This window comes from Entelurus aequoreus, linkage group LG05, assembly GCF_033978785.1.
Source record: "Entelurus aequoreus isolate RoL-2023_Sb linkage group LG05, RoL_Eaeq_v1.1, whole genome shotgun sequence".
Classification (NCBI taxonomy): domain Eukaryota; kingdom Metazoa; phylum Chordata; class Actinopteri; order Syngnathiformes; family Syngnathidae; genus Entelurus; species Entelurus aequoreus.
In genome coordinates this window covers 71,887,712-71,908,393 of record NC_084735.1, presented here as the reverse complement: position 1 = coordinate 71,908,393, position 20,682 = coordinate 71,887,712, and the positions used below count along the sequence as shown (strand labels likewise).

Here is a 20,682-nt window from a genome sequence, read left to right as displayed (position 1 = left end):
AAACTGGTGAATAGGACACAGTGACAGCTTACTTTGTGCATTGGTTTATAAAAAAGAAAAAAAAGAAAGAAAAAAAAAAAACCTGGAAAAATACCAGCAGGCACATGAAGGGGGCAGTGTTTCCTTGCAGTTAACTTTGTCCTAGTTTGTGCGCAAGTGTGTATTGTGAAACTTTGGTGTTGCCTCAATTGTCAAAACAAAAAAAGGAAAAATAAGACATTTGGCATGTTTTTAATAGAGGCTGTTATTAACTGTTGCACAAATATGTACAAGGCATATCTTGAGCCAAAGTTGGAATTTTTTTTATGACAAATGAGGAAGATAGCGTTATTTTCATTATCAAATTTGTTTTGATTTTATTTTTAATCACACACAAACATTAATATTTTTATTCAATAAAAAAACATTACAGGCTTTCAAATCTGTATAAATAAGATTTTTAAATAGGTCTACATATACATTTGTCTGGATACAAAGATCTCCAGATCAAGGGAAAATGTTATCGAATGAAGGTTATTGTTTTTTAAATTAAAGGTTCCCTTTCTGGTAGCATTTTTAAATAATTGTTATTCTATGTGCATTTTTTCTATCTTTCTTTTCTAAAACACAAATAAAATAAAATGTCTAAAAACTAAATTTGAAAATGCATGTTTTTCTTTGTTCACCAAGATACTTCCTTCAATATAATGAATAAATAGTAAATACAAATATAATAGCCACTTTAATACTAACCACTATTTCCGAGATGAAAAAAGCATACAATATACTGTACTAAATGACACGGCATACAGTTACAGTAACTACAAGGTATGGCTGCAACAATAAATCGTTTAGAGTAAAAAGCTTATATATATTCAGTTGATTGGATTGTTTAAGTGTAACTAATACAAATAGAGCCAGACGCATGGTGGGCCTGAACTTTAAATAGGCAGACATAGCACCCACACAACACCCCTGTGCAATGGCCGTGCAGAAACTGATATCAGTGTTAATTTTTATTAATGCACACGTGTTAAAAGTGCAATTTCAATGTAATGATGTGCATTTATTAGAATACAAGAATGAAGGTTATGCAAGCAGACAAAATGTTCATTTTAACTATTTTTTTTCTAAAATGTGCATGGAGGCTATAAAGTGTTTTATCTGATCTACTCGATTTATCAAACCTGTCGATAGATTACTTGGTGACTAAAGTAACTGCCAGATGCAGCCCTATTGCCAAGCTAAAAAAGCCATATCTTACTTATAATTTGTATTCATAATTTTGGTTCGAAAATACAGAAAAACTGAAAAAAAAATATATTTTAGAATATTTATTCATTCTGATCCCAAGTGTTAGCTTGTCTAAGTTTTTTCAATATCATTCTATATTTTAGTGGGCTAATGTGCAATACTGACATGCGTTTATCTCAATTCAGCACAAGATGTATTTGACCACAGTATGCTTTTTGTAGCAATAAGCTCAAGGAAAAAACAACAACAATAAATGCACTTAATTGTGTGTTGTATTTAAATCAACGCCCAGCATTTTAACAGGAAGGTGCATTTTATGCAAATTATATTAAAAAAAAAGCAGGGAATGTTTTAATTCACGAAGAGGTAGCCTACAGTAAAGCGCACAAAGTTTATAAATATGCAAACTGAGACATAGAATGATGGTTCCTCTTTTTTTGGAAGAGTCTTCAAGTTCTTGCATAAACATTTGTTAAAAAGACTGAGGTTAGTCAAAAGGCATCGAGATGTTTTGCCAGTTCTCGCCGTCGTTATTAAAGGCCGATCTTCACCTTCGTTTTTGGCTCGGCTTCTTCAGTCGCTGCTGCCGCTTGAAGTCAATCAGACAGTCGGTGGCTTCTGAGATGGGAGTGAAGGACTTAATGGGCGAGTTGCTGATTGCCAACATGGAAACCCCTCCTGGCTCTTCATCATTCCTCAAATCAATGACATCACTGAGAGTAAAAACACATACAGATGATGAAAACATTATTGTACAGTATAATCTATTGAGCGCTAAACAAGAAATTCTGCCTTTAATTGTGCTTCTTTGCTACTCTGACATCACTCACTTGACATAACATCAATGACGTTGAAGGTTTAACATTTCGGGCATGTCTGTTTTCCACCCTATTTACTCTATGGTGCTAAATAGCTATTACATATCTGGAATAGCTTGAAGGCTACAACCTGTCAAAGGCTCACAACGTTGTAATTGAAAAGTAAAGACAGCTTACTCACACTTGCTGAAGTTTGGATCTGGACTGGCAGGCTCCTGAAAACAAAAATATTAATGCAGTTTGGGATTTGTTCTCTAAAAATGTCTCTGTACCTGATATTTGGAGCTTATTTTGGACTCTACAACTAAACTGTGAATCAAACAAATCTTATCATTACAGTTTTGTTTTGTTGGGCTTACCTGAATCACGGCTGTCTATTTGCTCCAGAGCCGACAATAGATGTCCTTTCTGTATGGTTAAAAATACGCTATGTAATATGTAACAAAAGTAATATTTGGGCTTAGACTGAGGTAGCGAGCCTTACCACAGGGATCTTTGGGGCCGGCTGTTGGATGCACAGCTCTGTGTGCATGGCAAACTCTCGCACGGGCACGCTTTTTTGACAGACGTAACATTTCTCCTGGATTCTGTGGGAAATCCATAATTAATCATGAAAACAAACAACAAAAAAGACCTACTGTGAAACAGGTTAGACGCTACTTACTTGACAGTGCTGCAGGCATTGCCCTCCTCCTTGGTTACCCGCCTTTTCCTCTTCTTTCGAGGCGTCAAAGACACTAAAAAAAGAATCAACAATGCATTGACACTGACATCTAGTGGTATAAAAGTAGTATAACAGCCCCTAGACAGACTGGATCAGAGTAAGCTTTATTGGTAGAGCAATACAAATAAATATGACTAGTATTTGAATTTTAAAATTGGTTGCGGGTGCACCATTGACCACATTCACAGATGCTTTATATGGACAAGAGTATAGGGATGTCATTGACACCTACAAAAAGTGAAATTGGTTGTTATTTTATAAGTAACTAAGTTACATTACAGGTTACTTTTAGCAGCTGCTGACAACACCACTTAACACCTCAACATAAAAAGTGACGAGCGGTTTTTCCAATTGCTTGTATTCTGTCACGTGACTTTTCCTCAGGAAGTGAAAAAGAATGGTGGTCAACCAAGCCAAGATGGCTGTTGTGCAGCAAGCAGCACGTGAACTATCGGAGTACGCAAGGGGCCTAGATCTTCCAACAAAAAGCAAATATGAGCAAAAAAAAATCTAAATATGCAATGTAATGGATCCCTATACTTTAGCAAAAAATGATTTGTCTAGTGATATTAAGGATTATCTGTCAGTGGAGTTCCCAGACATGTTGAACTATCTTGTGCTCCAGATGTTATTATAAACAACAAAACAGATGAAAACCTGGAAAAGCATGGGGGTCTACAACTTCTTTGTGTGTGGCTGAGTCAAGGAAATTTGTATCAACACTCTACTGGATAAGCAGATTTTTATTGCTCGGGTAAGGTTGCATTTCATGATTTAACTTTGCGTTTTGCAAGGAAACGTCCATGTAAACAAACTAGAGCGACGAGCACCTGAGAGCTGACACCCGTGACTGCATATCCATTTAACAAACTAACAATTACTGAATCATTACCATATTTGATTTTTGTCCTGTTGTGACACATTTGTGTACAGAATAAACAAGAGGGGAGACGTAGAAGTACCTTTCCTACCAAAGTATCATTGAACCTGACTTACTGGTTTCCATTTGTTAAAAATTAAAATACTAACAATATCAAGATAAAACTTAAATGGGAAATACTAAAAGAGATAAGTTTATCAAAAATATATCTAACGAACCTTTAACATGTGATCACTACAAACGTGCGTTGTTCAACTCTGCTCCTTTGGGAGCTTGGACTGGAGTGTGTGCCACCTTCGTCGTCGTTTTTCGTAAATTCTTGCACTCTTTCGCCCTTCTTGATTACCTCTCAAGAACTCTGAAGAAACTTTTACCCTTTTCACGATTTGAACGGTTCGTACAGCCGAAAACAACATATATTTTTCTTTTAGAAAGGCTAAATGGCGCCTAGTACCCATTGACAACAGATGCTGGCTTGACCACCACACACATTTAATGATCCGGACGTGAGCTTGGCGTGACATCATGTAAATCCAAGCAATAGTCACTATATTGGAAGTGCAATTTCAACAGTAATTTCAACAATGTTGATTCAAGTTGAACTTAAAAACTTTTTCCTGAAACATATATTTTCTAAAGTAAAAAAACACAAAGACACTGATTTGATTTAACATAAATACAGTCTTTCTTAAATTCACTTAACATAAATACTTATTTACTTTGGGCACCCCCGCTGTAGAGGCTAGTTCTTTGCGGCCACTTTAATTCTAGTACTGTAGCATATTTGTTCATTTTATGGTCACATACTGTATGGGGTTGTCTAACGTCAGCGCCAGAAGTCGTAAAATCAGCTCTTCACCTGGCGGGTTTTTAATGTTTGATTGAGAGGGGGAGAACTGGGAAGTGGTTTGGGCCAAATTGGCTGACCCCCTTGTTGTTTTATCATATATCACTGCCTTTTCACATGTAAATGCTTTGTCTTGTATCCACAATAAAACAATATTTGGGAGCAGTGTTCACAGACTCTATTTGGCTTGTTAGCTTCCTGTCGCAGGCGAGCGATGGTTATCATAGTTGAGGAGAATTGTTATAGGTTGGATGCTGGAAATTGTTTAACGCGTGGAAACAGTCAGCCTTAATGCATTGCTTCAGGTTGATTTTTTTTATGTGCACATCATGCAACGCATGTTTGCAATTCAAGGTGTCAAGATCGGTGGGGTGTGAGGCCGATGTGAAGATGTCACCAGCATAAAGTGGACAACAAACCCTAATATTGTTGTCATTAGCTGAAAAGAAATCAAAATAAAGGCTGTATTACCAGCAAGAACATTTTTATTTATTTATTTATTTTTTTCCATTAAGAAATACATTCAGGTGTGCTTACGGAATGTACACCTGCAGACTGTATTGATCTATATTGATATATAATGTATATATTGTTATTTTTATGTTGATTTAATTTAAAAAAAAAATATATATATATATATATATATATATATATTTCTTATGCGGCCCAGTACCAATCGGTCATTTGTGCGTAACTGTGCAAGTTTGCACGCACATTTCAAGCGTACTAAATAAAGACACAGGACAGTTTCAGTCTTGATAAAGCAAATAGAGATTGCTAAATGATTATATTTGAATATCCCTTCTCAATATTGGGGACGTTTTGAGAATCAGCATATACGGTACATGAAAACAGACATGCTAAATAGATTGAGCTCCCTATTTTACTGATTTAAGAGATGCATTCCTTAGCTTAGTAGATCAGCTTTTTGTGCGTTAACAAGTTTTCACAAGTTTTAATACAAATAAATCTTTGTTAGATAAGGCCCAAAGTGTATTTGTGCTGTATAGAGTATTCCAACCTTGCAAATATTCAGGATCAAGCATGTTCTCCTCCACGGTGGCCGCCCCTTCCTCGCCATCACAGTACGCCGCATGCATCTCGATCTTGCCGATGGGGAATGTTCCTTGACAAATCGGACACTCCATGTTGACCTCAGGGCTTCCCTGAGAGAGGCCAACTGGATCCAACTCAGGCGAATGTGACTTTTGACAGCCTCGCCCCAAATTCTGCTCCTCCCCCCCATCAGCCGAGTCTGGGTTTCTTTCAACAATGTTTGCCTGCTTGTCTCCGTTTGTTAAGACTGCAACCAGTGAGATAAATACATTTTTTTCCCAGATGTGGTTATGGCTTTGTTGCACCACCCTGAGTTTTAAAAGCTTACCTTCCATCTCCTCCTTTTCAGCAGCCAGATCAGCACATATCTTGGTAATTTCACCACATTCAGGACTGTTTGGCTACAGATGGAAGGTTTATTATTTGTTATTTGACATATTGACATTTTAATTGCAAGTCACCTTAGAAAGATCTGTAAGATCTTCATCGCTCAGTTGGGTTTCTGCAGTTAAAAGAAGGAGAGTCATTAAGCATTGTGAGCAGAAACTATGTACGTCTGTAAGTGTAGTAAAATATATTTCAGTACCAGGACAAACCATGCAGTTGTCAGTACCCAGCTGATCTTCCTCTCCACAGTCAGTCTCATCATCCTCTCTCTCTTTTTCCTCAAGCTGCTTTCCCTCCTCCTCTTCAGGCTCAACTGGAACGCTGTCAACGTCCTGACTCAGCTTTTTGTCCCTCAGTCTGAGACCACGCCTACAATAAATCATAAACCACATCACTCACAGCTACGCAAAAGGTTGTGTGGAGTAAACTACTTCCTGTGATTTAGACTTTAAGTCAAAGGTACAGAAAAACTAGCAAGCAGGTTTTTACCTTCGAAGAACTTTGTGACGTTCAGATGATTCAGGTAAAGGGCATGTCTGAGAAAAAAATTGGAAGCTTTTACAGAACATTATCTCTTCAGTAAATTATTGTAAAATTGTGTTACATATTAATTAGCACCAAACGTAAGAAAAATGTATCATATCTCTAAGCCAGTTGAGACTGTCAAAATAAAAAAGGCTCCCCATACACCTTTTTGAATAAAACAAAGAGCTCTGCTAGCTATCATCCAGTCAGCTATAAACCTTTAAGCACTGTAGCTCAGATAGCTATGCAATTGTTGCTAATGTTTGCATCATCCTATCTTACTCCTTAATGTTATGTTGTTGTATGTGATATATGGCATTTATTATATCGGATGAGTGCAGTTACTGTGTAAAAAGTGGATACCATGCATAATAGCGCTTCTGGGATTGACTGGTGTGTACAAATGCAGCTTATTCACAATAAAGCTACTGAGACACAAAACAGCATGTTGCCGGTAGTGCTTACCAATAACTAACTTACTAGCGAACTCACCTCTGGCTGCGGCACGATGCCATCCCCCCACTCAGCCTTCCTCAGCAGACTCCTCTGAGCCTCCTTCAAGCTCTTCTCATACACCTCCATCTGCGCCAGAATCACCTGGTAAACCAGATAAACACATGAAATAATAAAATGTTTCAGTTTTTGCAGAACTGGATGATGATGCTTATATAACAACAACCTGTGTGTAGGCGTCTGCATCCAGACCTCGTGGACAAAAGGGAATACCCCAATAGTAGTGAACCGTTGGCTGGGCGGAGACAGACGTCTGACTGGAAATAAGACATACATCAAGGACATCAATTGCCACTATTTGAAGTGAATTAAATAATATTATAATGAGATACCAAAATTATTTAAAAAATTACAATATCATGTTTGTCGATGTCATGACAATACCTAATGTATGTGTGAGTTCACAAAAGATGACCTCTTAATGCAATGTTGTTGGCTACCCCTATTAATGCTGCACGACTATGGCCAAAATAATCACGATTGATGCCACGATTACTAATGTTAGGTAAAATATAGTGTTGCATACAGATCAGCACCTTATCTTGAACTAATCATACATTTGATTGTTTGTAGTGTGAAACATGTACAATAAATGACAAAATACAAAAATATAGAGTTATTAAGCGTAACAAATGAAAGGGGTCCATCAATGCGCAATTACAATTCTGCATTCCCTGGATCCATACGCATGCGCAGAGGCAGGGGATGCATCAATTCTAACAGACCGTATATCTTGCCAGTGTTCGCACTCAACGAAAACTGTCTCCAGACTTTACTTAGCATGATGGCTAGCTGCTAGTGGGACTCCAGGGATACAAGTAAAACAGTGTGTTGTGCAGGTGTCCACACCTGTCAATATTTAATATTAGCAGTGCGGCCTGTACCGGACGCCGAGGACTTCGCAGAAGTGAAACAAGTTTGTTAAGGAGGTCGGCGTGGTAATGGCGCTCTGTGCCGATACACAATGACCACTGGTGAGGGCAACGCCACTATTGTTTTTCTGTCTTCGCAGCTATGAAAGTGCTTCATTTGATATGCAGCGGAGCCTGCCTTTTAAATGTTAATATCGCTTACAATCACCGTCATTTTAATCGTGGCATCCTAAATCGTGATTCAAATGTTATTAATTGTGCAACCCTACAATTGTTGTTAGTTCTCGTTAAAGGTTGTGTGCTGGTTGTGCAATATGGTGAAGTGTATGAAACGTTTACCTGCAGCTTGGGGTATTTGTCTCTGGGGTGACTTCAGCTTCAGCCATGTGGTTCAGACCGGCCGCTTGGTCTCCAGGAGGAAAACGCATCTCCTCTGGAAAAACTGGACTTGGTGAGCTCACCAGCTGGACGGTAAAATAAAAACACAATCAACGTCTTATTTTATAGCGAATATATGCTGCATATATTTTCGTGAGGGAACTCTCCTGAAGGAATCAATAAAGTACTATCTATCTATATGTACCGTCTCTCTCTGTTCCTCATCTTCTTCGGACCAGCGTAGCGTCATATCACTGGTTAGCGCCGCTTCTGAGGTTCCTTTGGAAAGGTCGTTCGGCACCAGCGCAGCTCCTCGGTTTGTTGAGAGGACTTGCTCCCCATCTGTCTCCAGTAAGACACAACTTTCTGAGTATGGCCGAGAGTCTTTGGAGGAAGCAAGGTGCTTGGCGGGAGCGGGGCTCCTTGGGAATACTGGGCTTTTAGGCGGACAGGATGTGAGCCTCATAGATGGGCTCAAACTCTCTTCAGAGGAGAAGTTTACGTCTGAATTTTTTCTCTCTGGGTAGAGAACTTGTGAGTCACAAGTACCTGCCGGAGACCCGCCATGCTGAGTGTCTTTTCCAAACACCGGACTTTTTAGATAGTCGCCGCAGTGCATTTCAGTATCGTCGCCCTGATCTGACCCAGAGAAGAGGGGACTTTTGTGACACACCGAAGACAAGTTCTCAGGTACGCTCAGTTCAGCCTCGAGTTGGGAGCACAACACAAACCCGGGGGACTTGCAGGTCTCCAAAAGGTAGGGGTTTATTGGGGAGAGGGTGACCTTGGCTTTGCTCATGGGAAAGACGGGGGATTTACAGTGCTGGTAGTCGTCGATCTGCGTGGAATCACAGCTCTGATTGATCAGGGAAAGAAAACAAAAAGTGTCATATGACAAACAGCTAGATGTGTAACTACCCATAAACAAAAAAGTTGTACACACTTACTGATGCTATTCAATGAGAAGGTGTGTCTTTTTCAAAAATCTACCAAAGCAAAACCAAGTGTAACGCAAATAATAGCTAAAAATAGTAATTGAGGTAAAGTTGAACAACATCAAAGCGAACTGACGCACAAATTGATCATGTTATCAGCTGAGACACCACAGATCCCCAGATTTGTGAAAATTCAGGTCATCATTGATCAAGTATTGTAAAATAATTTTGTTGATTTATAAAACCAATAATGCTGATCAACTTCTAGGTTGTTCTAATTAAATATTGTTTTGTCCATATGAATCATTTATAGAGGTAGTAATCTCTTCCAGCAAGAAGCTGTTGTAGTCATACATTTAAATCACAACTTAAAGGGGCCCTGTTATGCAAAACCAACTTTTCTTGCTTATTGGTACTAGTTGTGTATTTGGGAACTGCCTAAGTCCTGAAAATGTGAAAGCAAACCATGGAGGTATTGTGGATCTATTAATAAAACAATCTTGCTTTACTTCATACTTCCGGGAAACCAGCCGTTTGGAATTTCCCCCATTGGTTACATTTTTGCCATTGGTGAAATCAACAGATTATCCATACATGGTAGAGATTTACCCAAACTGCTCTATTTAATACCTTATAAACGCACGCTTACCTTAGCTAAAACTGATTATTACTCCAATCTCATCCGCCTCAATAAAAACAATCCTAAATATTTGTTCAGTACAGTAGCATCACTAACCCAACAAGGGACTCCCCCCAGTAGCTCCACCTACTCGGCTGATGACTTTATGCATTTCTTTAATAAGGAAATTGAACTCATTAGAAAGATGGTATGTGGGCTTGTATTAAGCCTCAGGGAGTTGAACGCCCCTGCCTTACATAGTTCCGGGTCACCCTTGGGCAAGGTGTAGCACCCGAATGCGCCCCCCATCAGGGTTACGATACCCCCCATGAACTACACTAAAAGAGGATGCGTTACCCGGCCCGGAGGAAGCCCGGGGCCCTCCTCCGGAGCTAGGCCCGGAGGTAGGGCTCGTCAGCGAGCGCCTGGTGGCCGGGCTTGCCACGGAGCCCGGCTGGGCACAGCCCGAAGAAGCTACGTGGACACACCATCTTCTCTGCCACGTGGGCCCACCACCCGCGGTCGGAACCAGTGGGGTCGGGTGCGCTGCCAAGTGGATGGCAGAGAAAGTGGAGGCTCCAGACGGACCAATTCGGGGCAGCAGAGGCTGACTTTCGGGACGTGGAACGTCTCTACGCTGGTGGGGAAGGAGCCTGAGCTGGTGCGAGAGGTGGAGCGCTACCGGTTGGATCTGGTGGGGCTTACCTCTACGCATAGCAAGGGCTCTGAAACCACACTCTTGGACAAGGGATGGACCTTGTTCACTTCTGGAGTTGCTCAGGGTGTGAGGGCACAGGCGGGTGTGGGGATACTCACGAGTCCCCGGCTGAGTGCCTGTACGTTGGAGTTCACCCCAGTGGACAAGAGGGTCGCCTCCCTTCGCCTTAGGGTTGGAGGGGGGAAAACTCTGACTGTTGTTTGTGCATACGCACCAAACAGGAGTTCAGAGTATTCAGCCTTCTTGGATACCTTGCATGGGGTCCTGTATGGGGCGCCGGCAGGGGATTCCATAGTCTTGCTGGGGGACTTCAACGCGCACGTGGGCAATGACAGTGATACTTGGACTGGCGTGATTGGGAGGAACGGTCTCCCTGATCTGAACCTGAGTGGTGGATTGTTATTGGACTTCTGTGCTAGTCACGGACTTGCGATAACAAACACCATGTTCAAGCATAAGGATGCTCATAGGTGTACCTGGTACCAGAGCACCCTAGGCCAAAGATCAATGATCGATTTTGTAATCGTATCAGCTGATCTGAGGCCGTATGTTTTGGACACTTGGGTGAAGAGAGGGGCTGAACTGTCAACTGATCACCATCTGGTGGTGAGTTGGGTTAGATGGCGGGGGGAACCTCTGGACAGACCTGGCAAACCCAAGCGTGTAGTGCGGGTGAACTGGGAACGTTTGGAGGAGTCCTCTGTCCGGAAGGACTTCAACTCCCACCTCCGGCGGGACATCTCTGCCATCCCTGTGGAGGTTGGGGACATTGAACAGGAATGGGCAATGTTCAAAGCCTCTATTGCTAAAGCTGCAGCTGCGAGCTGTGGCCAGAAGGTCTTAGGTGCCTCAAGGGGCGGTAACCCTCGAACACCCTGGTGGACAGTGGTGGTCAGGGAAGCCGTCCGACTGAAGAAGGAGTCCTACCGGGGTATGTTATCCCAGGGGACTCCGGAGGCAGTTGCAAGGTACCGACGGGCCCGAAGGGCAGCGGCCGTGGCTGTGGACGAGGCTAAGCAGAGGGTGTGGGAGCAGTTCGGGGAATCCATGGAGAAGGACTATCGGGCGGCACCAAAGCTGTTCTGGAAGACCATACGGCACCTCAGGAGGGGGAAACAGGGAACCATCCAAGCTGTGTACGGCAAGGATGGGACTTTGCTGACTGCAAGTGAGGAAGTCGTAGGGCGTTGGAAAGAGCACTTTGAGGAACTCCTGAAACCATATACATCAGACACACCCTCCCTGATAGGAGCAGGGCCTGAGGATGATGGGGGATCGACGTCGATCTCTCGGAGTGAAGTCACTGAGGTAGTTAGACAACTCCACAGTGGCAAAGCTCCGGGGGTTGACGAGATCCGTCCAGAAATGCTGAAGGCTCTGGGTGTTGATGGGCTGTCTTGGTTGATACGCCTTTTCAACATTGCGTGTAAGTCTGGGACAGTGCCGAGGGAGTGGCAGACTGGGGTCGTGGTTCCCCTTTTCAAAAAGGGGGACCAGAGGGTGTGTGCTAATTACAGGGGTATCACACTACTCAGCCTCCCTGGGAAAGTTTACGCCAAGGTACTGGAAAGAAGGGTCCGGCCGATAGTCGAACCTCAGATTCAAGAGGAGCAATGTGGATTCCGTCCTGGTCGTGGAACAACTGACCAACTCTTTACGCTTGCGGGAATCCTGGAGAGGGCCTGGGAGTATGCCTATCCAGTCTACATGTGTTTTGTGGATTTGGAGAAGGCGTATGACCGCGTCCCTCGGGAGATCTTGTGGGAGGTGCTGAGGGAGTACGGAGTGAGGGGAACCCTGCTGAGGGCCATCCAATCTCTGTACAACCAAAGCGAGAGTTGTGTCCGGGTGCTTGGATGTAAGTCGGATCCGTTTCCAGTGGGGGTTGGTCTCCGCCAGGGCTGCGCTCTGTCACCTATCCTGTTTGTGATTTTCATGGACAGGATTTCTAGGCGGAGTCGTGGCCATGGCGGAGAGGGTATACGTCTCGGGGGGCTAAAGGTTGCGTCACTGCTGTTTGCAGATGATGTGGTCCTGATGGCACCTTCGGTTCGTGACCTTCAGCTCTCACTGGATCGGTTCGCAGCCGAGTGTTCAGCGGCTGGAATGAGGATCAGCATCTCCAAATCTGAGGCCGTGGTTCTCAGCAGGAAACCGATGGTTTGTACAGTCCGGGTAGAGGACAGGACTCTGTCCCAGGTGGAGGAGTTTAAGTATCTCGGGGTCTTGTTCACGAGTGAGGGAAAGATGGAGAAGGAAATCAGCCGGAGAATCGGAGCAGCTGGGGCAGTATTGCAGTCTCTCTGCCGCACTGTTGTGACGAAACGGGAGCTGAGCCAGAAGGCAAAGCTCTCGGTCTACAGAGCTATCTACATTCCTACTCTCACCTATGGTCATGAAGTGTGGGTAATGACCGAAAGAATAAGATCGCGGATACAAGCGGCCGAAATGAGTTTCCTCAGAAGGGTGGCTGGCATCTCCCTTAGAGATAGGGTGAGAAGTGCAGTCACCCGAGAGAGACTCGGAGTAGAGCCGCTGCTCCTTCGCTTGGAAAGGAGCCAGCTTAGGTGGTTCGGGCATCTCGTGCGGATGCCTCACGAGCGTCTCCCTAGGGAGGTCCTCGTTGCACGTCCCACTGGGAGGAGGCCACGCGGCAGGCCAAGGACCAGATGGGGGGATTACATCTCCTCTCTGGCCTGGGAACGCTTCGGGATTCCCCAGGAGGAAGTCGCAAATGTTGCTCTGGAGAGGGAAGTCTGGGGGTCTTTGCTGGAGCTGCTGTCCCCGCGACCCGATTCCGGATAAGCGGTTGAAGATGGATGGATGGAACTCATTAGAAAGGAGATTAAAGATAATGCGTCCCAGCTCCAACTGGGTTCTATTAACACAGATTCAAATGTATGTACGACTGATATTGTCCTCCAAAATAATCTCTCTCTTTTTGAAGAAATAACATTAGAGGAACTCCTGCAACTTGTAAACATGTTTACTTGACCCACTTCCTGGGAAACTTACCAAGGAGCTGTTTGTAATATTAGGACCATCAGTGCTAAATATGATTAACTTACCACTTTTCTCTGGCACTGTTCCCCTAGCATTCAAAAAAGTGGTTATTCATCCTCTGCTCATAAAACCTAACCTCGATCCTGACCTCATGGTAAACTACCGGCCGGTGTCCCACCTTCCCTTTATCTACAGAATTCTCAAAAAAATTGTTGCACAGCAGCTAAATGAACACTTAGCGTCTAACAATCTCTGTGAACCCTTTCAGACTGATTTCAGGACAAATCACTCTTTGGAGACAGCCCTCGCAAAAATTACTAATGACCTATTGCCAACTATGGATGCTGACAGGCCCGGCCCTAACCAATCTGGCGCCCTAGGCAAGATTTTAGGTGGCGCCCCCCCACATCGGCAGTGAAGTGTATATACTCACAAGAAACCGAATAGCTTTGTCTTTGACCTTTTTTTTTACTTAAAGAAAGCAAATTAACAATCAGAATAGTTAACAAGATAAAAAAAATGTGAATAAATAAATGAATACAAAAAATAAAAAATGAATATCTAACAATTTATTGTCATCATTACAGTGAAATGCTGAATAGCAGAATGCAAAGTAACAGTATAATATATTATATGAGAATGTTATGTTATGATTATCTTTAACCGAATCACAGCAGTGCTCAAATTAAAAAACAGCATTCCCTCTCATGTGATATTGCTTAATTAACATTAATGATGTGCACTTTAACAACTAGGCTTACAACTATACCTTATGTATAAAGGGGTGGAAAAGTGACTATTACCTGCAGGGCAAACATTAGCTAACCAGAAGGCAAAAACAATGTAAACAAAAAACACCTGCTTAAAAGATCTAATACAAATGTCTCTGAGGAATGTAAGGTGGGACCGTGGGAGTATTGTAATTACCTAACGTTACATTATTATTTTCCATAACAATTTAGCCCCCTCCACAATATTAACCCGACGTTAAAACAGAACTAGCTATTTATTCCTGTTGGCCCCGCTGTGGACTGGACTCCCGCTGATGTGTTGGATCCACTGTGGACTGGACTTTCACAATGTTATGTCAGACCCACTCGACATCCATTGCTTTCGGTCTCCCCTAGAGGGGGGGGGGGGTTACCCACATATGCGGTCCTCTCCAAGGTTTCTCATAGTCATTCACCGACGTCCCACTGGGGTGAGTTTTTCCTTGCCCGTATGTGGGCTCTGTACCGAGGATGTCGTTGTGGCTTGTACAGCCCTTTGAGACACTTGTGATTTAGGGCTATATAAATAAACATTGATTGATTGATTGATGATTGATTGATTAGCAATTGCCGAATCATGTAACATTAGCTTAATGCTAAAAAGACAGGTTACTATCACCAGTGTTGGGTTAGTTACTGAAAACCAGTAACTAGTTACAGTTACTAGTTACTTCATTTTAAAAGTAACTCAGTTACTTACACCAAAAAGTAATGCGTTACTGTGAAAAGTAACTATTTAGTTACTTCTTCTTTTTTTTTTAAAGCTCCCTTTAATGCCCTTTTAGCCTTCATTTCAGTACTGTTATTGCACTGGAGAATAATACAATGTGTTGATCAACTTGACATGCATTTGCATCACTGAACTCTGCTAAGCAATGTGGTCTACATACAACACACAAAGACAAAGATATGTTTCAAAAGGCCAATTTGTTTCAGGCCAGAACAAATTGACAAAACTATTTTAAATAGCTGCAACATAACATACATAAGTAACAAACAGCATAATAACAACATAGCTGAAAAGCAAGAAAGGCACACACTACATACACAAAGCCTAACCATGCATTTTTTCCTCAAGGAATTCTGACACAAAATCATGTCTGAAGCCCAGAACACTCTACACGTTTCCCCAGTTTTAGTTTAGAGATAAGGAAAGATTGGCCTGGCCCTCTAGCATCCCTCTTTATGTTTGTGAACTTTATAGTCTATACATTTAGAGTGATGTGATAATCAAACACTCTAGAAGTCTAGAATGAAAGAGTATATAAGAGAATTGACAGCAACGTTCCCTCTAAGGTGCGTGCCTGTGCAATTGCGCACTGCTCAAGCGTCCTCTGCGCACGGCAAATCTATGCCACGCACAAAATCAAATAAAAAATAAGCGCATAACAATTTTCGACACACGGACACGACAGAGAAAACAGTTTTCGTCATCATTGTTCAAATATTGTAACATCTGTCGAGACGCTTTGAGGACATGAATTCCATCCATCACTTTACTGAGCAAAACTCTTTATTGTCGGCCATAAACACATCACCAAAACATTAGTAAAAAAATGATATCTAGCAAAACTGGTCATTTTCTGCAGTACAAACCAGACCAAAAGCAACTTTGTTATATCAACAGCAGCCGCTCTTTCTTTCTCACTTGCGCCAACACATGCACATATGGCACTTAGCCAGTGATGCGTTTACAGCCACACAAAAAGTGGGACAATTCCAACACCACAGATAAAGTGTCATTCCAGGTCGTTACACTATGATTTACCAATCAAATGTGTGCTTATTCTAGTGTCATTTATCAGGAATCTTAATTTATAAATATTAATCATTAAATGCTGTTAGTATATTAAATAAATACTAATAAAAATATATTAAGTTGCAGGAATGTACACATGATCCCCTGCTTACATCTCATTGTGCAACATGCGAATGTTTTAATGGGAACTAAATGCAATGTCTGAAAGGGGTACAAATTATTTCCAAAGCAGGACCTCCACCCAGACAAACAATACAAGTACACAGTTCATGAAAAACAATATTTGTTGTTATTGTCATTGTAAGTGGGCCTAAACACTTGTATTAGAAATGGAAATGACTGCTGTAATTTGATTATAATAATAAGAGAATGTTGTCTGTCTATCTGTGTTGGCCCTGCGATGGGTGGGGACTTGTCCAGGATGTACCCCGCCTTCCGCCTGAATGCAGCTGAGATAGGCTCCAGCGACCCCGAAAGGGACAAGCAGTAAAAAATGGATGGATGGATGGAGATTAAAGTTTTTATTTAGTCAGGTTTGGGACAGGTGTGCTGCTGGTGTAGCCACAGTGTGCACGTCTGATGTTGCTCACATGGGCTCCATTGAATGCTCAGGGAGTTTTTGCGTTTGCTCACACATGAACACTTACAGGGAACATTGATTGACAGAGTGTGTACCTTCAGTGCTGAATGATGAGCAGAGGCAGAGTTAATCCTTAAGTGGTGATGGTGGAGGGAAAGTGGCATCGGAGTCTCTGTCTCTCTTTACTAGCTTCATCGAAGCATGTTGCTTATGTAGCTTGTTTCAGCACATTTGAATTGCTGTTTTGGGCAGTAGATGGGATCTTTGATCCAAAGCACAATTTACATTTAACTAAAATGTTATTTTCTTTGTGCTCGACAAAAGAAAAGTAGTGAAAATATCTCCATGTAACAAACTCGACTGCAGCTCCGCCATGATCAGACACGCCCCCCTCCCCCCTCTCTCTCTTCCCTCCCCACACTCACACTCTCTCACACACACACACAAAGAGCGCACGTCTCTCTGGGTGGGGGGGCTTAATGTTGTAACAAATAATATTTCTATTAAATAGGCTTTACTTTGCATTTTAATTAATGTGGGATAATTTTTTGTATTTAAAAATAATAGTACCAACCTTTTTTTTTTTTCTCCAACATTTGTGGCACTGGCGTGGCGCCCCCTGATGGACGGCGCCCTTAGCATTTGCCTATACGGCCTATGGCACGGGCCGGCCCTGGATGCTGATACGTCATCCGTGTTGCTGCTACTTGATCTTAGCGCTGCTTTCGAAAACGTTGATCATAATATTCAATTAGAACGTACCAAAACACGTATTGGTATGTCAGACTTAGCCTTTTCTTGGTTTAACTCCTATCTTACTGACCGGATGCTGTGCGTCTCCAATAACAATGTGACTTCGGAGTATGTTAAGGCAACGTGCAGAGTTCCACAAGATTTGGTTCTTTTCCCTGCACTCTTCAGCATCTACATGCTGCCGCTAGGTGACATCATACGCAAATACGGTGTTAGTTTTCACTGTTATGCTGATGACACCCAAATCTACATGCCCCTAAAGCTGACCAACACGGCAGATTGTAGTCAACTAGAGGCGTGTCTAAATTAAATTAAATAATGGATGTCCAGCACTTTTTTGCATCTTAACGCTAAGAAAACGGAAATGCTGATTATCGGTCCTGCTAGACACCGACACCTATTTAATAATACCACCTTAACATTTGACAAGAAAACAATTACACAAAGCGACTTGGTACAGAAACTCGGTATTTTCTTCGACCTAACTCTCTCATTTAAGTCACACATAAAGAGTTAAGTTAAGTTAACTTAACTTACTAAAACAGCCTTCTTTCATCTTCGTAATATCGCTAAAATGTGTCCCATTTTGTCCACCACCGACGCTGTAATCATTATTCATGCGTTCATTACCTTTCATCTTTGATTACTGTAACATAATATTTTCATGTCTTCCTATGTCTAGCATTAAAAGATTACAGTTGGTACAAAATGCGGCTGCTGGACTTTTGACAAGAACAAGAAAGTTTGATCATATTACGCCTATCCTGGCTCACCTGCACTGGCTTCCTGTGCACTTAAGATGCGACTGTAAGGTTTTACTACATACGTATAAAATACTAAACGGTGTAGTTCCATCCTATCTTGCTAAATGTACAATATGTTTACAAGAAATCTGCGTTTAAAGAACTCCGGCATATTAATGATACCCAGAGCCTAAAAAAGTCTGCGATCCTTAGAGCATTTTCTATTCGGGCTCCAGTACTCTGGAATGCCCTACCGGTAACAGTTAGAGATTCTACCTCAGTAGAAGCATTTAAGTCCCATCTTAAAACTCATTTGTATACTCAAGCCTTTATATATACCCCTTTTTAGAGCCGTTGATCTGCTGTCTCCCTTTGCTGCTCTGCCCCCCTCTACTGCGTGGAGAGGTTATCAGGTGACCACGGATCAGCCTCCACAGATGAGGCGCTAGTTGTTCAAAGTCGGGACCCAGGATGGACCACTCCTCTTTGCATCAGTTGGTGACGTGGCCGCTCAGCTGACTTGTCTCCATTCAAGATGATCCCCAGCTGGCCCCACTATGGACTAGACTCCAACATTATTAACTGTATCCACACAGCATCCATTGCACCGGTCACGCACGGGGGGATTCCCACATCACGTCCCTTCCAGGGATTCTTGGTGTTCCCATTGGGTTGAGATTTTTCTTGCCCTGATGTGGGATCTGAGACGAGGATGTTGTTGTGGCTTGTGATTAAGGGCTATACAAGTAAACATTTTAAATGTTTGATTGATTGAGTTAAAATAAATGTATATCCACACAGCATCCATTGCACCGGTCACCCACGGGGGGATTCCCACATCACGTCCCTTCCAGGGATTCTTGGTGTTCCCATTGGGTTGAGATTTTTCTTGCCCTGATGTGGGATCTGAGACGAGGATGTTGTTGTGGCTTGTGATTAAGGGCTATACAAGTAAACATTTTAAATGTTTAAATTTGATTGAGTTAAAATAAATGTATAATGAGAAAGTGCCTTCAAACTGGTATGCAACATGGTGCCCTGTAGTCACATGAGTGACTTCTGACCAATCAATGAGGAGATTGCTTGAAACCATGTTGTCTATACTGCTCTATATACGACTCTGCATACTCCAACCCTCCCTCTCTCCAGAGGGATAAGAGATAGAAAATGGATGGATGATTGTGCTATGGCGCCATCTTTTGGACGCGTTTGCTCACTGCAGGTGTTGCAGGTTGAAAATGTATTTCCTGTTTTAATGCCTTGAACCGAAAGTAAAACTGTCCATAGCGTTTCTTCCCGAAAGGATTCTTCATTTATCACTCAAAGCAATATTTATAAGTTACACAATTTAACTAAAACAATTCGTACTTACTAAATTGTCCCATGTGTAATGTCTGTAGGAGTGTTTTCATGCATATTTGTACGCACTATCGTAATGTAATGAAGCTAACGTCGTTAGCATTAGCCAATCCGCTAACATGTCTACGAGTGTCTGTTATTATTATTAACTTACAATGGCATTCTTTTTGTATTGTTTCAGTTTCACACATTCCTCAGTAAATTCACCAAAACGTCACGGTGGAGTTTTTGAGTCTGTTTAGTTGATTGAAGAGCTAGCTTCTGAAGGTAGTGGGTCCATGACGATGACTTCTGTTGCGTTTGATCAGCCATTTTACTGCTGTGTTACAGACACCGTTTGGAAACAACTGAGATATGTAAATAAACATTTTCAAACTATTTATGTGTAAATAACTCATTTCACACCGTATTTACCTGCGGCTTATAGCCCGGTGTGGCTAATATATAAAAAAATATTTCCTCCATTAAATTTAGTGGGTGTAGCTTATAACCCGGTGCGCTCTATAGTCTGTAGAATATGGTAAACATTACCTGAGGTGAGTCCAAAAGTCCAGGCAATGACTCCGAGCTGCTGGGTGATGCCCCAGAGCAGATTTGGTGAGTTTGCATCAACTCTGGCGGAGGGTTTTCTCCCCTTTTCTTCTTTTTATTGTCGTGACTTTGTCCTTTTCCTTTGATTTCTACAATTACAACACCAATACATACGGTACATAGGTCAGGAGGTTTAGCTGAACTGAGTGGCCTTATTCCTTGCACAGAAGCAAGCAAATGCACATACAAACCAAAGTAGAGGTCTTCTCCTTGACCCACCTTGGCTCAGGTTGGCACCCGAGGTGCAGAAATCTCCTGACGCTGTCACGTTGATGTTGGACTCTGCTGGAGAGCGCCACGTCAGCGAGGAGTCTTCTTCCATCAGCATGCTCTGACTCTGGGAAAACATCTACGACAGTAAATAAACAACTATCTGCAGTTTTAAAAAACCTATTGATGTATTAAATGTGTACTAGAAAATGGATGGATGGATATACTCACACTTTCTTTGATAGCGTTCATCATGGCTTCTTCTTCCTGCTGCACTCTGCGAGCGCTGACGTTGGCTTCTTGAGCGCTTAGACGCAAAGCCAAGGCCATCATCTCTTCCTCTGTCATCTCTGAGCACAAAAAGTCAATCATAGGCCATTTTTTGTTTTCTTTTTTTAGAAAGAATATT

General features: G+C 42.2%; 1 protein-coding gene across 7 annotated transcripts in view; it reads right to left on the bottom strand.

The window, feature by feature from the left end:
* Window positions 1-27: 27 nt before the first annotated feature.
* The window catches only part of uimc1 (ubiquitin interaction motif containing 1), a 28,305-nt gene continuing 7,650 nt past the window's right edge, over window positions 28-20,682 (bottom strand). For 4 of the 7 annotated variants that reach the window (XM_062048845.1, XM_062048847.1, XM_062048842.1 and 1 more), the window contains exons 4-20: window positions 20,505-20,623; window positions 20,283-20,400; window positions 20,004-20,152; window positions 8,439-9,089; window positions 8,195-8,319; window positions 7,150-7,240; window positions 6,963-7,067; window positions 6,435-6,481; window positions 6,145-6,314; window positions 6,020-6,060; window positions 5,887-5,959; window positions 5,524-5,805; window positions 2,716-2,788; window positions 2,536-2,638; window positions 2,411-2,459; window positions 2,233-2,266; window positions 29-1,946 (exon numbers count right to left, since the gene is read on the bottom strand). In XM_062048845.1, coding sequence (XP_061904829.1) covers window positions 1,781-1,946; window positions 2,233-2,266; window positions 2,411-2,459; window positions 2,536-2,638; window positions 2,716-2,788; window positions 5,524-5,805; window positions 5,887-5,959; window positions 6,020-6,060; window positions 6,145-6,314; window positions 6,435-6,481; window positions 6,963-7,067; window positions 7,150-7,240; window positions 8,195-8,319; window positions 8,439-9,089; window positions 20,004-20,152; window positions 20,283-20,400; window positions 20,505-20,623 — 2,396 coding nt within the window. In that variant the 3' untranslated portion in view covers window positions 29-1,780. Of the gene's footprint in view, window positions 1,947-2,232; window positions 2,267-2,410; window positions 2,460-2,535; window positions 2,639-2,715; window positions 2,789-5,523; window positions 5,806-5,886; window positions 5,960-6,019; window positions 6,061-6,144; window positions 6,315-6,434; window positions 6,482-6,962; window positions 7,068-7,149; window positions 7,241-8,194; window positions 8,320-8,438; window positions 9,090-20,003; window positions 20,153-20,282; window positions 20,401-20,504; window positions 20,624-20,682 lie in introns of all 7 variants that reach the window. The other 3 variants (XM_062048843.1, XM_062048844.1, XM_062048848.1) reach the window with 1 other exon arrangement.